An 18,953-nucleotide genomic window follows, 5' to 3' on the forward strand; every position below is an offset into this window, starting at 1 on the left:
AAGCTGACTGTTGCTACATTTAGCACTGATTATGCTGTTGTGCGGCTGCACACACCGGCAGTTTCCCCCTAAGTCCATTCTTTAGGCCAAGCTAAGATAAAACATGCCTTGAATGTCTTCACTGGTTGCACAGACATGAAATTGATATCACTCTTTTCATTTGATTCTGAGGAGGACAGACCAGGTAAGAGAAAAACATTTCTCTAAACATTTAATAACAATGACTTTGACACATTTAACTAGCCCTTTAATCCTAGCATCAGCATCAATCACACCAGCAAACTTTTGGTAATAATAACATGACATTTAAAAGCTAACAGGGTAAGAATTAAACAGTGTTATTATTGTATAAACATAATAGTGCATTAAAAGCAGGTTATGTAATTAAATTTGACATTTGAACTGTGTGTGAGTCAGAAAGCTTCCTTACCACTAACTTGAGCCTCGAACGTCGCGGCACTACCCTCAAGTGCCACGACGCTCTGCAGCGGCTGTGTGAATGTTGGCGCCTGTGTTGACATGTTGGTTGGCACCCTGCAGACGAGACGGAGACGATAAAATAAATGGTCAGAACAAAACACAAAAACCTGAGCACAAGAGCAGCAAAGACCTTTCTGAGCCAATTCAACTCGGAAGCAAAAATATACGTAGAGAAAAATGACTGTGCTGTCGTCAAATTACTGCAGCAATAAAATCAACTTCTCTAATTCCAGTGCTTTTCTTCAATGCAGTATATTTAAAGGATAACAGAGATAGGAAATCTATATGCTATATTCTATTACTTATATCATTTCATAGTAACAAAAGATTCTTTAGGACCGTCTTTTGCAGTAACCAGCAACAAACAGTGACGATCCACACCAAGACTAAACACTGTTGACTGGAAACAGGAGCATGCTGGGAACGACCTTTATCATGGAGGAAGCGATGGTTGTCAGCAGACACAACAGAAAACTTTACTTTCCCGACTTTTCCAATGTTTTTAATGCCGATTACAGGTCTATGAATTCAAACTGACAACTCCACAACACGTTTTATTTCTCAAGCTGCACCAAAGGAAACCACAAAATTTTTTGGACCACACTGCCAGTTTTTCACATTTCAAGTCCAGAAAACAATTCTGTTCTGACTAAAATCATCATATCACTACTGGTGAACCGCAATGTGTCTTTGGATCTGGAGCCAGTTTCATTTTCTTTACTTTATGGGTTGGGTATCCATTACAAAAAACGTTTTCATAGCAACAGAAATGTGTCTGTACCGGGTTCATCAAGAACAGAAAAATTGGCACCAAATGTCTGATCAGCTTCTCATCCTGTTGCCTTATCTCTGATCGGACAGGTCCAGATCTAAAAGAGTCCTCCACAGGTTTAACATCACACTCCTCTAACACGGATCAATGGACACATCAAACATGAGGATCAAACTCACTGCAGCAGAGCCAGAGTCAAAACCTGGTGCCTCCATTACCCACAATGCAACTCAACCACCAACAGCTGGCGTCATTTATCAGACTTCACACAGCTCCCTCTGGAGACACAGAAGGATTTACAGCCTTGTGTAGGCACCTACACACACACACACACACACACACACACACACACACACACACTGATGTTGAACACTGTGGAGTCACTTTTACACAGACCTGCTGACAACTTCAAACAGTTTGTTGCTGCTTGTGTTTCAACATTTAATAACTTCTTTTGTTAGATTTAAAAAAGAAAAGCTGTTTGTAATTCTCTAAGCGAGATGTTGGAAACTCAGGTATCACAGCAACACTAGTATCAAACATTTTCAACCAACAGCTGATCTTTCTCAGGTTCGATTGGCAACATTTTAATATATTAATAAAAATTCAACATGTCGGACTTTGTGAGAGATTGAATGAACGTGTCCAGGAATTATATCCACTGATGTCCAAACTGTAACCAGGAAGGACACACGAATTCAACATCTGCTATTAAAATATATTATAACACAACTGACTAAGAGCAACAAATCATATTCAAAATAATAACTGAAAGAACTGACCGATCAGTCTGACAACAAGACGATTCTCTCCTCTTTAAAGAGCTTGACAAGAAATATGAACATTTCCTGAGCCTCAATCAAGTAGTTTTATTTTCTTTAGTGTCACAAAAGCTTCACCACCACAGAACAGAAAGTTTAAAAGATGTGTTGTAAACTATGCTGGATAACTCGTCTAGACTCTGAGCCATGGAGAGTGTATTTTCTTGACTTGATTAGTCACAAACACAAACTGATTAGTCAGTTTGTGTTTGTGTCTAGCTCACACAGTCTTGTGTTGTATAATGTCATGTCAATAATAAATAATTTGGTACCGATGTGTTCACAGAAGAGAAACAAAAGCCGTCCTGTACTGAAAGCTGGCAATGATCCAAAGTCTTTAGAGTCTTATTTAGGTCACAATCTGCATTTTAGTCTATAATTTGTTTTGACTATATTTCAGAGCTTCTTTTGTTAAATTACAAAAAAGAGTTTTGTAGAAACTTAACAAGGAATTGATTAATTTTCTGTCAGTACCAAGTATTTTCTTGACATCATGGTCCAGCTGATTTGATCTCATCACTGATGCTGTGCACTGGTGTTGTGTATCTATTTTAAAAAATCTATGACAATTTTAAGAACAAACTTTTTAAAAGTCTAAAACGTGTAAAAACCATAAAACTGAAGGAGCTGCGATGTCCTGCTGTGTCTCATGTCGTCTCAGCTGACCTGCTGACAGCGAGACTCTGGGTGTGATGAAGCTGCAGCAGCTCAGGTCGTCGGTTTGATCCCTTCAGGTTTATTTTTAGGAGTCTGTCCCTGGACCTGGTCCAGGCTCCACGGGGTCTGGCTGATGAACCACCAGAGGATCCACCGCAGATTAAAACACCTGTTTAACCCCGCACTGGGAACTGGTTTTACATTTCAACTCCAGTTCAGTTTCAGGTCGTCTTCACGGAGCGCTCAGTTTAGTTCAAGTTTGTTTAGATTTTAAGAATATGTATGTTTAGTTGTTTGTTTGTTTGTTTTTCTACCAGTTTTAGTTCGAGTTTTTGTTTGCACTTTTTTTCAAATAATGAATATTACACAAACAAAACACAGACAATATAATTATTTTACTTCTGCACTTCAAAACCAGGCCTGAAAACGGAAAAAACGGGATTTTTTATGTGTTTGCATTTTGATTTGTTTGACAGGTGACAGTAGACACAGAAACAGTGTCAAACCAGGCTGAAATCTTAAACAAAAGTTGTAAAAGTCCGGCTGTGCCTGCATCAACAGGGATTGTGTTGCAGTTTCTCTGCTGATCATTTTCTTGATTGATTGATAATAAAATACAGACTTTGAGTGAATGGAACTAGTACATTTTAAACATTGTGCAGATGTTTAATAATTAACAATTTATTTAAATATTTGAAATCAGAATCTAAAATACGAGGAAAGGGCGGTCTGAACGAATGTTCACAAACCCTGCGATCCTTCGCAGTTTTGAATCAAATCCATCGTCACTTAATGGTTCAACTGGAGCCACTGATGGCTACCAGAGGAGCGGCGCTTCAGAGTGATGTCAGAGGCTAAACTTTACTGGCTCTGATTGGCCCTTGATGAACCTGTTTTGGCCCGGATGGCCCTGCTCTGACCTACTTGGATTCTTTTAACTGGACTGGGTTAGCTTTAATTCATCCAAGTTGGCCTTGAATGCCGTTTGGCTCCATTTGTCTCTGGTTGGCCCTGATGGTCCCGGTTTATATGGGTGGCCCTAGTAAGACTTAATTGGCCCCAGCTGTTCCCTGGTTGGCTTTGACCGGAGCCTTTCAGCAGAGACAGTTTATTCCAATGGACCATTAACTATGAACCGACAAACACCACATGTCTTTCTCTCTGTATTCACACAGTTAAACTGCCTGCTCAGAACTTCCTGGAGCTATCTGAGGTCTCCGTGAATCACTCGACCATCTGAACTCTGTTTGGCTGTGGTTTCCTGTTTGGATCTGACTGGCTGTGACTGGCTAACAGTGAAAGCTGCTGTTGTCTGACACCACAAAACTGCAAATTGTCAGCACACTCATTTTATCATATGGCCAAACCATCATGAACATCTTGGTCTCTGCTCTACTTCCTCAGTGTGGCCTCCAAAATTGAGTATTTTAACTGAAAATCACTGCAACATTTTAAAAATAACATTTAAAAATGATCAGAATTGTAATTGTATGACTTTGTTTTGTTGCACACTCTTGTGTTGTATAATGATAAACTGAATGTAAAATCTTGAATCCTGAATCTTAATGTACACAATAAAATCCATCTCTAGTTCCTATAGTTTTAATTATCTACCCACTAATAATAGTGTAATTAATCAATTTCAAAGAGAATGTAAAGGGGATTATTTATAAAAAAAATAAAAACAAAAAACACAATATATGTATTGTATGTAGGCAGTTTAAATGGATTATGTGAAAAGTTTAGGGGCTTTTAATGTGAAAAGTCAAGGCTTCACACTTAATTCAATTAAAGTTGGTTAAGCTTTTTAATAAAGTTTTGAAAATGAGGTTGTTGCAAGACTTTTTCAGCTTCAACCATTAAAATCCCTTTTCATTAATGTTGATTTGGATGGAGCTGTTCGGTGTTTTCAACTTTCAACTGAGGATTTATTAAACAGATTTTAACCACAAAGACAAACTTTCATCTTTTCAATATTTAAATAGATTATTTTTCCTGTTTTTACGTTATGTATCATTACCTTGTTTCAGTTCATTCATTTTGATTTCTCTCTATAACTTTAGGACCAATAAAACGAATAAAGCAGAGAAATGCTCAGATTGATGTTGGTTAGTTGTCACCGTGTGCGGAGACATAATCAGGTTCCTGCAGCAGTTTAAATCTGTTTCTGTGAGTCTGTGAACTCGACTTAGATCAGATCTGGTTTCAGCTAAACTTAATCTGATGACTCGACTGCATGTTAATGAAGTGAGTGTAACGCTGCCAGCTGGAGCCCGACACTCAACAGTCGTCTCTACTTATTAAAAGATTCATCAGCCAACGTGTTTCTAACAAGTTATGGAAAGTTTTTATTAAAGTACTTTATACTTCTCTTCATTTCATTTCTGTACTGCATTTATCCGACAGCCGGAGCTGCTTAGCAGGTTTGTTGATCTAAATCACATCATTAACTTCTTAAATATGATGAATTATTGTTGATTTACTTTGCTATCAGTATAAAAAGTAGCTAAAATTCTTAATAGTCTTAATAATCAAACATCCAGTAAAAGAGACAGTTCTGCATTGGGATACTTTTACTTTTCATACCTTAATTGTTTATTATTTTATTTTATGATTTGCGTTCTACCTAATTATAACACAAGACTGAAGCTCATAATGGAGGACTTCTACACTGTGATATAAAACTTTTACTTCAGCAAAAGATCTGGATTTTTCTGAGTTTTTTATGAGAAACACATTTCTTTTCATTCTTATTCAGCTGTTTTGTCCTGACAGTTTTTATTCCAGTTTCATCGACTATTTTCCTGTCAGATTATATTGGGAACAATACATAACATTTAATGTAACGATCTGCTATTTGTGCTGTGTGATTTTTGTTTCGTATTTCATTTAGATACAGAATGAAAAATGCACTTTTTGTCTCTTCCTTCATGTTCTACTCTACATCCTCGTCCCTTTCTTTACACATTTGATTTCTGAACAAGTCAATAAAAATGTTTTAAAAGACAGAAAAGAAATTTAATGTTTTAACAAAAACCCATTACACACCTTTTAATAGAAAAAACTAATGTTTGTGATCCCAAAAACATGCAACATTCACATTAACTGCCTGTTAAATGTCGAGGATTTGACTCTTCAGTTGCAGCGTTAAACCTCATGTAATCAGTCGCTCACAGAAAAAATTCACTTTCAATCAAAGCATCAGCTCAAACTAGCAGATCAGGTCATCGTATGTTCATGGTCATTATTCAGTATTCCTCACACAATGACCATTTATTCCTGGAGACGAATCAGCCTCTCAGACAGATTTTTTATATTCAGTCTGCTCTCTCAGCGCATTAAGATCAAATAAAAGCTGCAGGATAACCCCCGCGACACGTCACGTTTTCATTTTTAAACTTCTCAAACATGCTGAAGATCAGCCCCTCTTTTCTGTCCTTTTTAAAATAAAAACTAAAAATAATGTGCCCTGAGGACAGACCAGCAGCTGTTCACTCTCCTCCAAAATAAAAGCTTCTCTGATGTGTCCCTGCTGTCAGTCAAACACTTCCTCCCCACACAGCTCTGTGTAATGTAACGAGGGGGGTTTATCTAACACAGGACACCAACCACTAAAAATAACAGCACCCCCCGCAATACCCCCACCACCACACCTCTGTTTGATTGACAGCCACCATGTGGCACATAGCTGGAGGAGCAACTGATAGCCCTGCTGCTGATTCCCTTAAAAAGCCATCAGCCACCCAGCTGAGAGTCCAGTCTGATGCTATCAGGGCTATTCTGGGACGTCCCATTATAACCTTCAACATGAAAAAGCAGCAAAAAGCCTTCAATGTGTCAGTGTCACTTCCTGAAAAGTGACTAGAAAATGAATGGAGTCTGGTCTAGAAGACAAACGTATGGGTGTTAAAGTGTGAATCCAGCAGCCGTCAGTCAGCTGCTGCTCGTCAATCACAACACTCTGGAAAACTTTAAAGACACTTACTTGTGTGCACAAGGATGCCTGGGATGCCCAGAGGGCTGTCTTCAGGAAATCAAAAATCTCTTTATCCAGAAAATTTCGTTCGAAAATCCAAAAGGAGAACGAGCTGAGCCTCGAAGGAACCCCACAGAAAAAAACAAAACTACAGGCCGTCAGCGCCGTGTAGTTTTGTTTTTCAACCTGACAGCAGTCCCTCCAGCCGAGGCGTCCAGGCCGGGAACGCTGACTCTGCTCAGAGGAGCCAGCAGTACGGCGGGGGGCTTTATATCTCTGTGACATCACATAGGCCGGGGGGTGCCATTGGTCAGCCTCGTACCATCCTGCAAGGAATCATGGGAGGACAGGGAGCCATTTTATGCAACTCGTCACACCTGTCAGTCGTTTTACACAACAAAGAGACAGACTGAGAGAGAGTCTGGGAATAAAACGTCTAAACTGATCTGCGACTCACAGTTATTTTTATTATGGATTAAAATGTTAATTATTTTCTTGATCATCTCACTCATTTGTTGAATAAACTGTCAGAAAAAACAACAAAAGAAGAGAAAGAGACACTTTCAAAGTTTTTTTGACGATGATGGAATTTTAATCTGTGACATTTTTAACCTCCATCATGGTCCTTTAATTTAATCAAGCCTAATCCAATACCAAATAAAACATGTTTAAATCTGATAGATACTGATTTTTAAATGTTTTTATTAAGTTGTACTCACTCATAGATACCATAGATATTTCTTTCCATCAAGCTCCATGCTTCATTCCCGAGACATTAACCAACATGTGAGAAAAAACACCCTAATAAGGATGGGCTTATTCTTTCAGGCTCACCTTCCAGATTTCCACAGAGAAAACACATACAATTATTTTCATATTGGATAATTTGCTGATTTTTTCCTTAATTAATTGGTCAATAATAAACACTTCATAAAATGTCATAAAACAGAGAGAATGCAGGTAAAATTTTCCACAACATTTCCGAAAACCCAAAGATACTACCCAATAATACCCAGTAATACCCAAAGAAGCTTTGAACTGTGATTTTTGGCCGTTTGAACGTCAATAAAGGAGGTTATGTTTTCACACGTGTACATTTGTTGGTTGGTTGGTTGTTTTGTCAGCAGGATTATACAAAAACTACTGCTGTGGCCGAAAAAATCACAGATTTAACTTCTGATGTTAGCATGTATGAGTTTTAGTTACCGTACACAAAATTCAAATGTGGTGGAAATGTACGTATTTTATAGGTTTCAGCAATGGGCGAGGCAAAATGGCTTGCTAATTACTAAAGCTTCTCATGTTTGGATCAGTGAACCCAGAGTTAACTGATATCATGACAGCAGGTATCAGAATCACTGATGTTCACCTCACTGAGGACAGGTTACCTCTGACATCACACTGACTCACCTGCTAATGTTTCCCAGCCTGCATGTGGTGCCTGGGGCTGGTTCTCTGTCCTCTGTGCTTGTGTCATAAATCCACATCAGCCAATCAGATCACTGCTCTCAGTTTACAGAGCTGTCCCTGCCAATCAAAGGGACCCATCAGCAGCAACACAGACATGAAAACAAACAGTACTGTGATTCTTTATGTTTGGGTCATCTAACAGCTCATTATGTGTACACATACTGCTGATACTCTAACTGTGAAGCTGAGAATACAACTAATACCTCAACAACATGGAACTGTTAAAACTATTTTTTGTAAATGTACGTCAATGTCAGACTGAAATAATGATTTTTTTTTATTCAGTGAAAAAACTAAGTACATTTACTGAAGCACTGTACTTAAGTACAATTTTGAGGTACTCGTTTTTCCATGTTCTGCTACTTTTTACTTCCAATGCAATATATTTTTAAGGCAAATATTGAAAAAGAGCAACAACAACAACAAACAAAGACACTTTAGATTTGTTTTTGTAGGAGGAAAAAAAATCTGGAAAGAAATTTCAGATTTGTCAATTCGTATTTTCTTTTTTTATACATTTTCTTTTCATATGTGACACTGGTACTGAGTGGATTTTTCCCCAAAATTTTTCCTAAAAATTCTGATTGTTTAAATCTAAAATGCAGATTTTTTTCCACTAAATATTCAGATTTTTTTCCCTAAAAATTAGGATTTTTTTTTTTTTCAGGTGGAAGAAACATGGCAAAAAATTATGATTTTTAACATTTTTTATAGATTTTTTCTTTTCATGTGTGAAACTGGTACTGAGTGGGGGAAGAAGGCTAATAGGAGGAAAAAAATCTTCTAGAAGTAAAATTATTCAGGTTTATTCCCCCTAAAAATATTTAGAATTTTTTTCCCTCTAAAAAATGCTGATTTTTTTCCCCCCTAAAAATATTCAGATATTTTTTTTCCCCCCTAAAAATGCCGATTTTTTTAAAATCTAAAAAATGCAGATTTTTTTCCCCCTAAAAATATTCAGATTTTTTTTCCCCCTAAAAATGCAGATTTCTCCCCCCTAAAAAATGCAGATTTCCTCCCCCCTAAAAATGCAGATTTTTCCCCCCTAAAAAATGCAGATTTTTTTAAAATCTAAAATATTCAGATTTTTTCCCCCTAAAATTATTCAGAATTTCCTCCCCTAAAAATGCCGATTTTTTTCCCCGCTAAAAATATTCAGATAATTTTTCCCCCTAGAAATGCAGATTTTTCTTTTGATCTAAAATATTCCGATTTTTCCCCCCTAAAAATATTCAGATTTTTTTTCCCCCTAAAAATGCAGATTTTTCCCCCCTAAAAAAATGCAGATTTTCCCCCCCTAAAAAATGCGGATTTTTTTCCCCCCTAAAAACATTTAGATTTTTTTCCTCCCTAAAAATGCAGATTTTTTCCCCCTAAAAATATTCAGAATTTCCCCCCCTAAAAATGCAGATTTTTTTCCCCGCTAAAAATATTCAGATAATTTTCCCCCCTAAAAATATTCAGATTTTTTTTCCCCCTAAAAATGCAGAATTTCCCCCCCTAAAAATGCAGGTTTTTCCCCCCTAAAAACGCAATTTTTTCCCCCTAAAAAAATTGCAGATTTTTTCCCCTAAAAATGCAGATTTTTTTAAAATCTAAAATATTCAGATTTTTTCCCCCCTAAAAATGCAGTTTTTTTTTTAATCTAAAATATTCAGATTTTTTCCCCCCTAAAAATGCAGTTTTTTAAAAAAATCTAAAATATTCAGGTTTTTTTCCCCCTAAAAATATTCAGAATTTCCCCCCCTAAAAATGCAGATTTTCCCCCCCAAAGAAAATATTCAGATTTTTTTTCCCCCCTAAAAATGCCGATTTTTTCTTAAATCTAAAATATTCATATTTTTCCCCCTAAAAATGCAGATTTTTTCCCCCTAAAAGTATACAGATTTTTCCCCCCTAAAAATGCAGATTTTTTCCCCCTAAAAATATTCAGAATTTCCCCCCCTAAAAATGCAGATTTTTTTCCCCGCTAAAAATATTCAGATAATTTTTCCCCCTAAAAATATTCAGATTCTTTTCCCCCTAAAAATGCAGATTTTTTCTTAAATCTAAAATATTCAGATTTTTTTCCCCCCTAAAAATGCAGATTTTTCCCCCCTAAAAAATGCAGATTTTTTTAAAATCTAAAATATTCAGATTTTTTCCCCCTAAAATTATTCAGAATTTCCCCCCCTAAAAATGCCGATTTTTTTTCCCCGCTAAAAATATTCAGATAATTTTTCCCCCTAGAAATGCAGATTTTTCTTTTGATCTAAAATATTCCGATTTTTCCCCCCTAAAAATATTCAGATTTTTTTTCCCCCTAAAAATGCAGATTTTTCCCCCCTAAAAAAATGCAGATTTTCCCCCCCTAAAAAATGCGGATTTTTTTCCCCCCTAAAAACATTTAGATTTTTTTCCTCCCTAAAAATGCAGATTTTCCCCCCCAAAAAAAATATTCAGATTTTTTTCCCCCCCTAAAAATGCAGATTTTTTCTTAAATCTAAAATATTCATATTTTTCCCCCTAAAAATGCAGATTTTTCCCCCCTAAAAGTATACAGATTTTTCCCCCCTAAAAATGCAGATTTTTTCCCCCTAAAAATATTCAGAATTTCCCCCCCTAAAAATGCCGATTTTTTTCCCCGCTAAAAATATTCAGATAATTTTTCCCCCTAAAAATATTCAGATTCTTTTCCCCCTAAAAATGCCGATTTTTTCTTAAATCTAAAATATTCAGATATTTTTCCCCCCTAAAAACGCATTGTTTCTCCCCTAAAAAAAAATTGCAGATTTTTTCCCCTAAAAATGCCGATTTTTTTAAAATCTAAAATATTCAGGTTTTTTCCCCCTAAAAATATTCAGAATTTCCCCCCCTAAAAATGCAGATTTCCCCCCCCCAAAAAAATATTCAGATTTTTTTCCCCCCTAAAAATGCCGATTTTTTCTTAAATCTAAAATATTCAGATTTTTCCCCCCTAAAAAATTCAGATTTTTCCCCCCTAAAAATGCTGATTTTTTAAAATCTAAAATATTCATATTTTCCCCCTAAAAATGCAGATTTTTTCCCCCTAAAAGTATACAGATTTTTTCCCCCTAAAAAAAAAATGCAGATTTTTTCCCCCCTAAAAACGCAGATTTCCCCCCCCTGAAAATATTCAGATTTCCCCCCCCCTAAAAATGCAGATTTTTTTAAAATCTAAAATATTCAGATTTTTCCCCCCTAAAAATATTCAGATTTTCCCACCCTAAAAATGCAGATTTTTTTTTAAGCTAAAATATTCAGATTTCCCCCTAAAAATATTCAGAATTTCCCCCCCTAAAAATGCAGATTTTTTTAAAATCTAAAATATTCAGATTTTTCCCCGCTAAAAATATTCAGAATTTCCCCCCCTAAAAATGCAGATTTTTTTCCCCGCTAAAAATATTCAGATAATTTTTCCCCCTAAAAATATTCAGATTCTTTTCCCCCTAAAAATGCCGATTTTTTCTTAAATCTAAAATATTCAGATATTTTTCCCCCCTAAAAACGCATTGTTTCTCCCCTAAAAAAAAATTGCAGATTTTTTCCCCTAAAAATGCCGATTTTTTTAAAATCTAAAATATTCAGGTTTTTTCCCCCTAAAAATATTCAGAATTTCCCCCCCTAAAAATGCAGATTTTTTTAAAATCTAAAATATTCAGATTTTTCCCCGCTAAAAATATTCAGAATTTCCCCCCCTAAAAATGCAGATTTTTTTCCCCGCTAAAAATATTCAGATAATTTTTCCCCCTAAAAATATTCAGATTCTTTTCCCCCTAAAAATGCCGATTTTTTCTTAAATCTAAAATATTCAGATATTTTTCCCCCCTAAAAACGCATTGTTTCTCCCCTAAAAAAAAATTGCAGATTTTTTCCCCTAAAAATGCCGATTTTTTTAAAATCTAAAATATTCAGGTTTTTTCCCCCTAAAAATATTCAGAATTTCCCCCCCTAAAAATGCAGATTTCCCCCCCCCAAAAAAATATTCAGATTTTTTTTCCCCCCTAAAAATGCCGATTTTTTCTTAAATCTAAAATATTCAGATTTTTCCCCCCTAAAAAATTCAGATTTTTCCCCCCTAAAAATGCTGATTTTTTTAAAATCTAAAATATTCAGATTTTTCCCCCCTAAAAATATTCAGATTTTCCCACCCTAAAAATGCAGATTTTTTTTTAAGCTAAAATATTCAGATTTCCCCCTAAAAATATTCAGAATTTCCCCCCCTAAAAATGCAGATTTTTCCCCCCTAAAAATATTCAGATTTTTCCCCCCCTAAAAATGCAGATTTTTTCTTAAATCTAAAATATTCAGATTTTTCCCCCCTAAAAATATTCAGATTTTTTCCCCCCTAAAAATGCCGATTTTTTCTAAAATCTAAAATATTCAGATTTTTCCCCCCTAAAAATGCAGATTTTTTTAAAATCTCAAATATTCAGATTTTTTCCCCCCTAAAAATGCAGTTTTTTTTAAAATCTAAAATATTCAGATTTTTCCCCCCTAAAAATATTCAAATTTTTTTTCCCCCTAAAAATGCAGAATTTCCCCCCCTAAAAATGCTGATTTTTCCCCCCTAAAAATATTCAGATATTTTTCCCCCCTAAAAACGCAATTTTTTCCCCCTAAAAAAATTGCAGATTTTTTCCCCTAAAAATGCAGATTTTTTTAAAATCTAAAATATTCAGATTTTTTCCCCCCTAAAAATGCAGTTTTTTTTTTTATCTAAAATATTCAGATTTTTTCCGCCCTAAAAATGCAGTTTTTAAAAAAAATCTAAAATATTCAGGTTTTTTTCCCCCTAAAAATATTCAGAATTTCCCCCCCTAAAAATGCAGATTTTCCCCCCCAAAAAAAATATTCAGATTTTTTTCCCCCCCTAAAAATGCCGATTTTTTCTTAAATCTAAAATATTCATATTTTTCCCCCTAAAAATGCAGATTTTTTCCCCCTAAAAATATTCAGAATTTCCCCCCCTAAAAATGCCGATTTTTTTCCCCGCTAAAAATATTCAGATAATTTTTCCCCCTAAAAATATTCAGATTCTTTTCCCCCTAAAAATGGAGATTTTTTAAAATCTAAAATATTCATATTTTTCCCCCTAAAAATATACAGATTTTTTCCCCCTAAAAAAAAAATGCAGATTTTTTCCCCCCTAAAAACGCAGATTTCCCCCCCCTAAAAATATTCAGATTTTTTTCCCCCCCTAAAAATGCAGATTTTTTTAAAATCTAAAATATTCAGATTTTTTCCCCCCTAAAAATGCCGATATTTTCTTAAATCTAAAATATTCAGATTTTTCCCCCCTAAAAATATTCAGATTTTCCCACCCTAAAAATGCAGATTTTTTTAAAATCTAAAATATTCATATTTTCCCCCCTAAAAATGCTGATTTTTTTCCCCCTATAAATATTCAGATTTTTTCCCCCTAAAAAAAAATGCAGATTTTTTTTTCCCCCTAAAAACAGTTAGGAGGATTTCCCCCCCCTAAAAATATCCAGATTTTCCCACCCTAAAAATGCAGATTTTTTTTATGTAAAAAAAAAAATAAGAAAAAAAAAGATGATTTTTTTTAAAATCTAAAATATTCAGATTTTTCCCCCCTAAAAATATTCAGAATCCCCCACCCCCCCCCAAAAAAAATTTCAGATTTTTTCCCCTTAAAAAATTTGATTGTTTTTATATATTTCCTTTTCATGTGTGAAAGTACCAGTTACTGATATGGTGAAAAAGTCCAATAGGAAGAAACACATCTACTAGAAGTAAAATTATTCGGATTGTTTTCCCAAAAAATTTCAGAATCTTATTCTTCCAGGTGGAAGAAACCTGGCAAAAAGTTATGATTTTGAATTTTTGTTATAGATTTCCTTTTCAGGTGTGAAACTGGTACTGAGTGGGGGACGAAGTGTAATAGGATGAAAAACATTTTCTAGAAGTAAAATTATTCAGATTTTTCCCCCTAAAAATTCAAAAAAAAATTCTCCAAAAAATTCAGATTTTTTTCCACTTAAAGTTGATATTTTCTCCCCTAAAAATTCTGATTTTTTTCCCGTAAAAATTCTGATTTTTTTCCCAGGTGGAAGAAACCTGGCAAAAAAATATGATTTTTAAATTTTTTATAGATTTTCTTTTTATGTATGAAACTGGTACTGAGTCGGGGAAGAAGTGTACTAGGTTGAAAAACATTTTCTAGAAGTAAAATTATTCTGATTTTTACCCCTAAAAATTCAATTTTTTTCTCCAAATAATTCAGATTTTTTCCACTAAAATTTCAGATTTTTTTTCCCTAAAAATTCAGATATTATTTTTTCTAGCCGGAAGAAACCTGGCAAAAAAATTACAGATTTTTCTTTTTCTTCATAGATTTCCTGTTCATGTGTGAAACTGGTGCTGAGTGGGGAAACAATCCAATAGGAGGAAAATCATTCTCTAGAAGTAAAATTATTCAGATTTTTTTGTAGGAGGAAAAAACATCTTGGAAAAAGATAATTTGTTTTATTAAAAGTCAGACTTGTTTTTCTTCTACCCTGAATAGCACAATGTGTAGAGGCGCTGCATCCAAGATTTGAGGTTGTGGGATTGGTCCTTGAGTTTCTCCGGTTCAATGATCTGGATTGAATTTTGAAGGCTGATGTCCAGAAGAAAGAGTGAAAAGCTCTGAGACCAAGTTTGTCAGTCTGATCAGACAGCTCAGGCTGATAGACGACTGCTCTTCACTTCTGGCGTTGACAGTTTGATTCTTATGAGACTCAACTTTTTTTTTTTTTAAAAGTCCAATACCCAAAGTGAGAGTGAAAAGCGCCCAGAGACGATCTCCCAATGTGAAGAGGACTTGGTGGCATGGTGGGTATGTTCTTGGCTCGTAGTAACCAGAGGAACTTGTGCAGGTTCAAATCCTGCTGCCTGCCAGTACCCATAGCTTTTTTTAGAAAAATCTGATTTATCTTTTCTACGAGGAAAAAACATTCTTTTCCTAAAAATTCAAATGTCTTTTTTGGGGAGGAAAAAAATCTTTCAAAAAAAAAATTCTGATTTCCTTTTACATATTGAAAAATTCTGGACACCATTTTCACCTCATAGACAACTGCTTCTTATCTATGAGAAACCAAGTCGGCTGGACTTGAACTGTAGCAAGCTCCTCTGGTTACTACGAGCCGAGAACAAACCCACCATGCCACCAAGTCCTCATTACACTTGGAGGTCTTCTCTTAGAGCTTTTCACTCTTTCTTCTGGACATCAGCCTTCAAAATTAAATCTAGATCAGTAAACCAGAGCAACCCCTCGCACCAGCAGTCAGCTGGACTCAAACCGGCGTGACCTCCTCTGGTTACTACCAGCCAAGAACATACCCACCATGCCACCAAGTCCCTCTTCACACTGGGAGCTCTTCTCTGGGCGCTTTTCACTTTCCCTTTGGGTGTTGGACTTTAAAATTCATTGAGTCTCGTAAGAATAGAACCATCAACTTCAGAAGTTCAGAACAGCTGTCTATCAGCCTGAGCTGTCTGATCAGACGGATTAGCTTTTGTCTCTCAGAGCTTTTCACTCTCTCTTTTGGACTTCAGCCTTCAAAATTCAACCCAGATCAGTTTCCTGAAACTGAGCAACTCAAGGATCAAACCCACAACCTCATATCTTGGAGGCAGTGTCTCTACACACTGAGCTACTCAGTTGGAGACATCAGCTGGTTGCTTCTTGGAGGTTTTGACTCTCGAAAAAAAATCTGATATTTTTTTTCTAGGTGGAAGAAACCTGGTAAAAATTATGATTTTGAATTTTTTTTTTATATATTTCCTTTTCATGTGTGAACTGGTACTGAGTGGGGGAAGAAGTCTAATAGGAGGAAACACTTCTTCTAGAAGTAAGATTATTCAGATTTTGTTCCCTGAAAATTCAGATGTATTTCTCCTAATAGTTCAGATTTTTTCCCTCAAAATTCAGATTTTCCCAAAATTTATTATATTTTAGATTTTTTTAAAAATCTGCATTTGTAGGGGGAAAAAAATCTGCATTTTTAGGGGGGAAAAAAAACCTGAATATTTGTAGGGGGAAAAAATCTGCATTTTTTTTTTAGATAAAAAAAAAATCTTCATTTTTAGGGGGAATAAATCTTCAATTTTAGGGGGGAAAAAAATCAGCATTTTTTTAAGGGGGGGGAAAAAATCATTCATCATCATTTTTTTTTTTTAGATTAAAAAATCTGCATTTTAGGGGGGGGGGGGGGGGGGGGGGGGGGGGGGAATCTGCGTTTTCTGGGGGGGGGGGGATCTGAATATTTTTAGGGGAAAAGAAATCTGCATTTTTTTATTTTTTTTTTAGATTAAAAAATCTGCGTTTTCAGGGAGAAAAAAAAAAATCTGAATTTTTTTAGGGGAAAAAAACCTGAATATTTTTAGGGGGGGAAAAATCTGCATTTTTAGGGGAAGAAAAAATTCTGAATATTTTTACGGCATTTTTTTAGAGTAAAAGAAATCTGCATTATTTTATTTTTTTAGGGGAAAAAAAATCTGCATTTTTAGGGGGGGGGAAAAATCTGAATTTTTTAGGGGGAAAAAAACTGCATTTTTTTAGATTAAAAGAAATCTGCATTTTTATTTTTTTTTTTAGGGGAAAAATCTGCATTTTTTAGATAAAAAAAAAAATATATATCTGCATTTTTTTTAAGATAAAAAAAAAAATCTGCATTTTTAGGGGGAAAAAAACCTGAATATTTTTAGAGGGGAAAAAAATCTGCATTTTTAGGGCAGAAGAAAAAATTCTGAATATTTTTACGGCATTTTTTTAGAGTAAAAGAAATCTGCATTATTTTATTTTTTTAGGGGAAAAAAAAATCTGCATTTTTAGGGGGGGGGGAAAAATCTGAATTTTTTAGGGGAAAAAAACTGCATTTTTTTAGATTAAAGAAATCTGCATTTTATTTTTTTTTAGGGGAAAAAATCTGCATTTTTTTAAGATTAAAAAATCTGCATTTTTAGGGGGGGGGGGGGAAATCTGAATATTTTTAGGGGGGAAAAAACAGCGTTTTTTTTTTTTAGATTAAAAAATCTGCATTTTTAGGGGGAAAAAAAAATCTGCGTTTTTAGGGGGGGGGGGGAAAATCTGAATTTTTTAGGGGGAAAAAACCTGAATATTTTTAGGGGGGGGGGGGGGGAATCTGCATTTTTAGGGCAAGAAAAAAATTCTTAATATTTTTAGGGCAAGAAAAAATTCTGAATATTTTTAGGGCAAGAAAAAATTCTGAATATTTTTAGGGGGGAAAAAATATGCATTTTTTTAAGATTAAAAAATCTGCATTTTTAGGGGGGGGGGGAATCTGAATATTTTTAGGGGGGAAAAAAATCAGCATATTTTTTTTTTAGATTAAAAAATCTGCATTTTTAGGGAGAAAAAAAATCTGAATTTTTTAGGGGGAAAAAAACCTGGATATTTTTAGGGGGAAAAAAAATCTGCATTTTTTTAGATTAAAAGAAATCTGCATTATTTTATTTTTTTAGGGGAAAAAATCTGCATTTTTTAAGATTAAAAAATCTGCATTTTTAGGGGGGGGGGGGGGAAATCTGAATTTTTTAGGGGGAAAAAAAACCTGAATATTTTAAGGGGGAAAAAAAATCTGCATTTTTTTAGATAAAAAAAAAATATATATCTGCATTTTTTTTTAGATAAAAAAAAACAACTGCATTTTTAGGGGGAAAAAAACCTGAATATTTTTAGGAGGGGAAAAAATCTGCATTTTTAGGGCAAGAAAAAATTCTGAATATTTTTACGGCATTTTTTTAGAGTAAAAGAAATCTGCATTATTTTATTTTTTTAGGGAAAAAAATCTGCATTTTTAGGGGGGGGGAAAAAATCTGAATTTTTTAGGGGGAAAAAAACTGCATTTTTTTAAGATTAAAAAATCTGCATTTTTAGGGGGGGGGGGGAAATCTGAATATTTTTAGGTTTTTTTTTTAGATTAAAAATCTGCATTTTTAGGGGGGAAAAAAAATCTGCGTTTTTTTGGGGGGGGGGGGAAAAATCTGAATTTTTTAGGGGGAAAAAAACCTGAATATTTTTAGGGGGGGGGGGGGGAATCTGCATTTTTAGGGCAAAAAAAAAATCTGAATATTTTTACGGGGAAAAATCTGAATATTTTTAGGGGGGGAAAAAAAATCTGCATTTTTTTTAGATTAAAAAATCTGCATTTTTAGGGGGGGGGGGAAAATCTGAATTTTTAGGGGGGAAAAAACCTGAATATTTTTAGGAGGGGAAAAAAAATCTGCATTTTTTAAGATAAAAAAAAAATCTGCATTTTTTAGGGGGAAAAAATCTGAATATTTTAGATTTAAAAAATCTGCATTTTTAGGGGGAAAAAACCTGAATATATTTATTTCTGAAATTTTTGTCAAGGTGGAAGAAACCTGGCAAAAATTATTATTTTTCTTTTTTTATATATATATATTGCCTTTTCATGTATGAAACTGGTGCTGAGTGGGGAAACAATCCAATAGGAGGAAAAAAATTTCAGATTTTTCCCCCAAAACTTGAGAATCGTATTTTTCCAGGTGGAAGAATCCCGGCAAAAAAATATGATTTAGAATTTTTTTTATAGATTTCCTTTTTATGTATGAAACTGGTACTGAGTGGGGGAAGAAGTCTATTAGGAGGCAAAACATCTTATAGAAGTGAAATTATTCAGATTCTTTTCCCTAAAAATTCAGATTTTTTCCACTTAAAGTTAATATCCCCCCCCCCCCCCAAATTTCAGAATCTTAATTTTTTAGGTGGAGAAAACCTTGCAAAAAA

At 34.6% G+C, this 18,953-nt stretch overlaps 1 protein-coding gene across 6 annotated transcripts in view; it reads right to left on the reverse strand.

Moving 5' to 3' along the window:
• Nucleotides 1-6,933, reverse strand: part of LOC311262617 (titin-like) — a 204,782-nt gene extending 197,849 nt beyond the window's left edge. For all 6 annotated transcript variants that reach the window (XM_084362161.1, XM_084362160.1, XM_084362158.1 and 3 more), the window contains exons 1-2: nucleotides 6,716-6,933; nucleotides 431-534 (exon numbers count right to left, since the gene is read on the reverse strand). In XM_084362161.1, the coding sequence (XP_084218287.1) occupies nucleotides 431-521 (91 nt within the window). In that variant the 5' untranslated portion in view covers nucleotides 522-534; nucleotides 6,716-6,933. The remainder of the gene's footprint in view (nucleotides 1-430; nucleotides 535-6,715) is intronic.
• Nucleotides 6,934-18,953: the final 12,020 nt, after the last annotated feature.

This window comes from Pagrus pagrus (genome assembly GCF_965226575.1).
Source record: "Pagrus pagrus genome assembly, chromosome: 9".
Lineage (NCBI taxonomy): Eukaryota > Metazoa > Chordata > Actinopteri > Spariformes > Sparidae > Pagrus > Pagrus pagrus.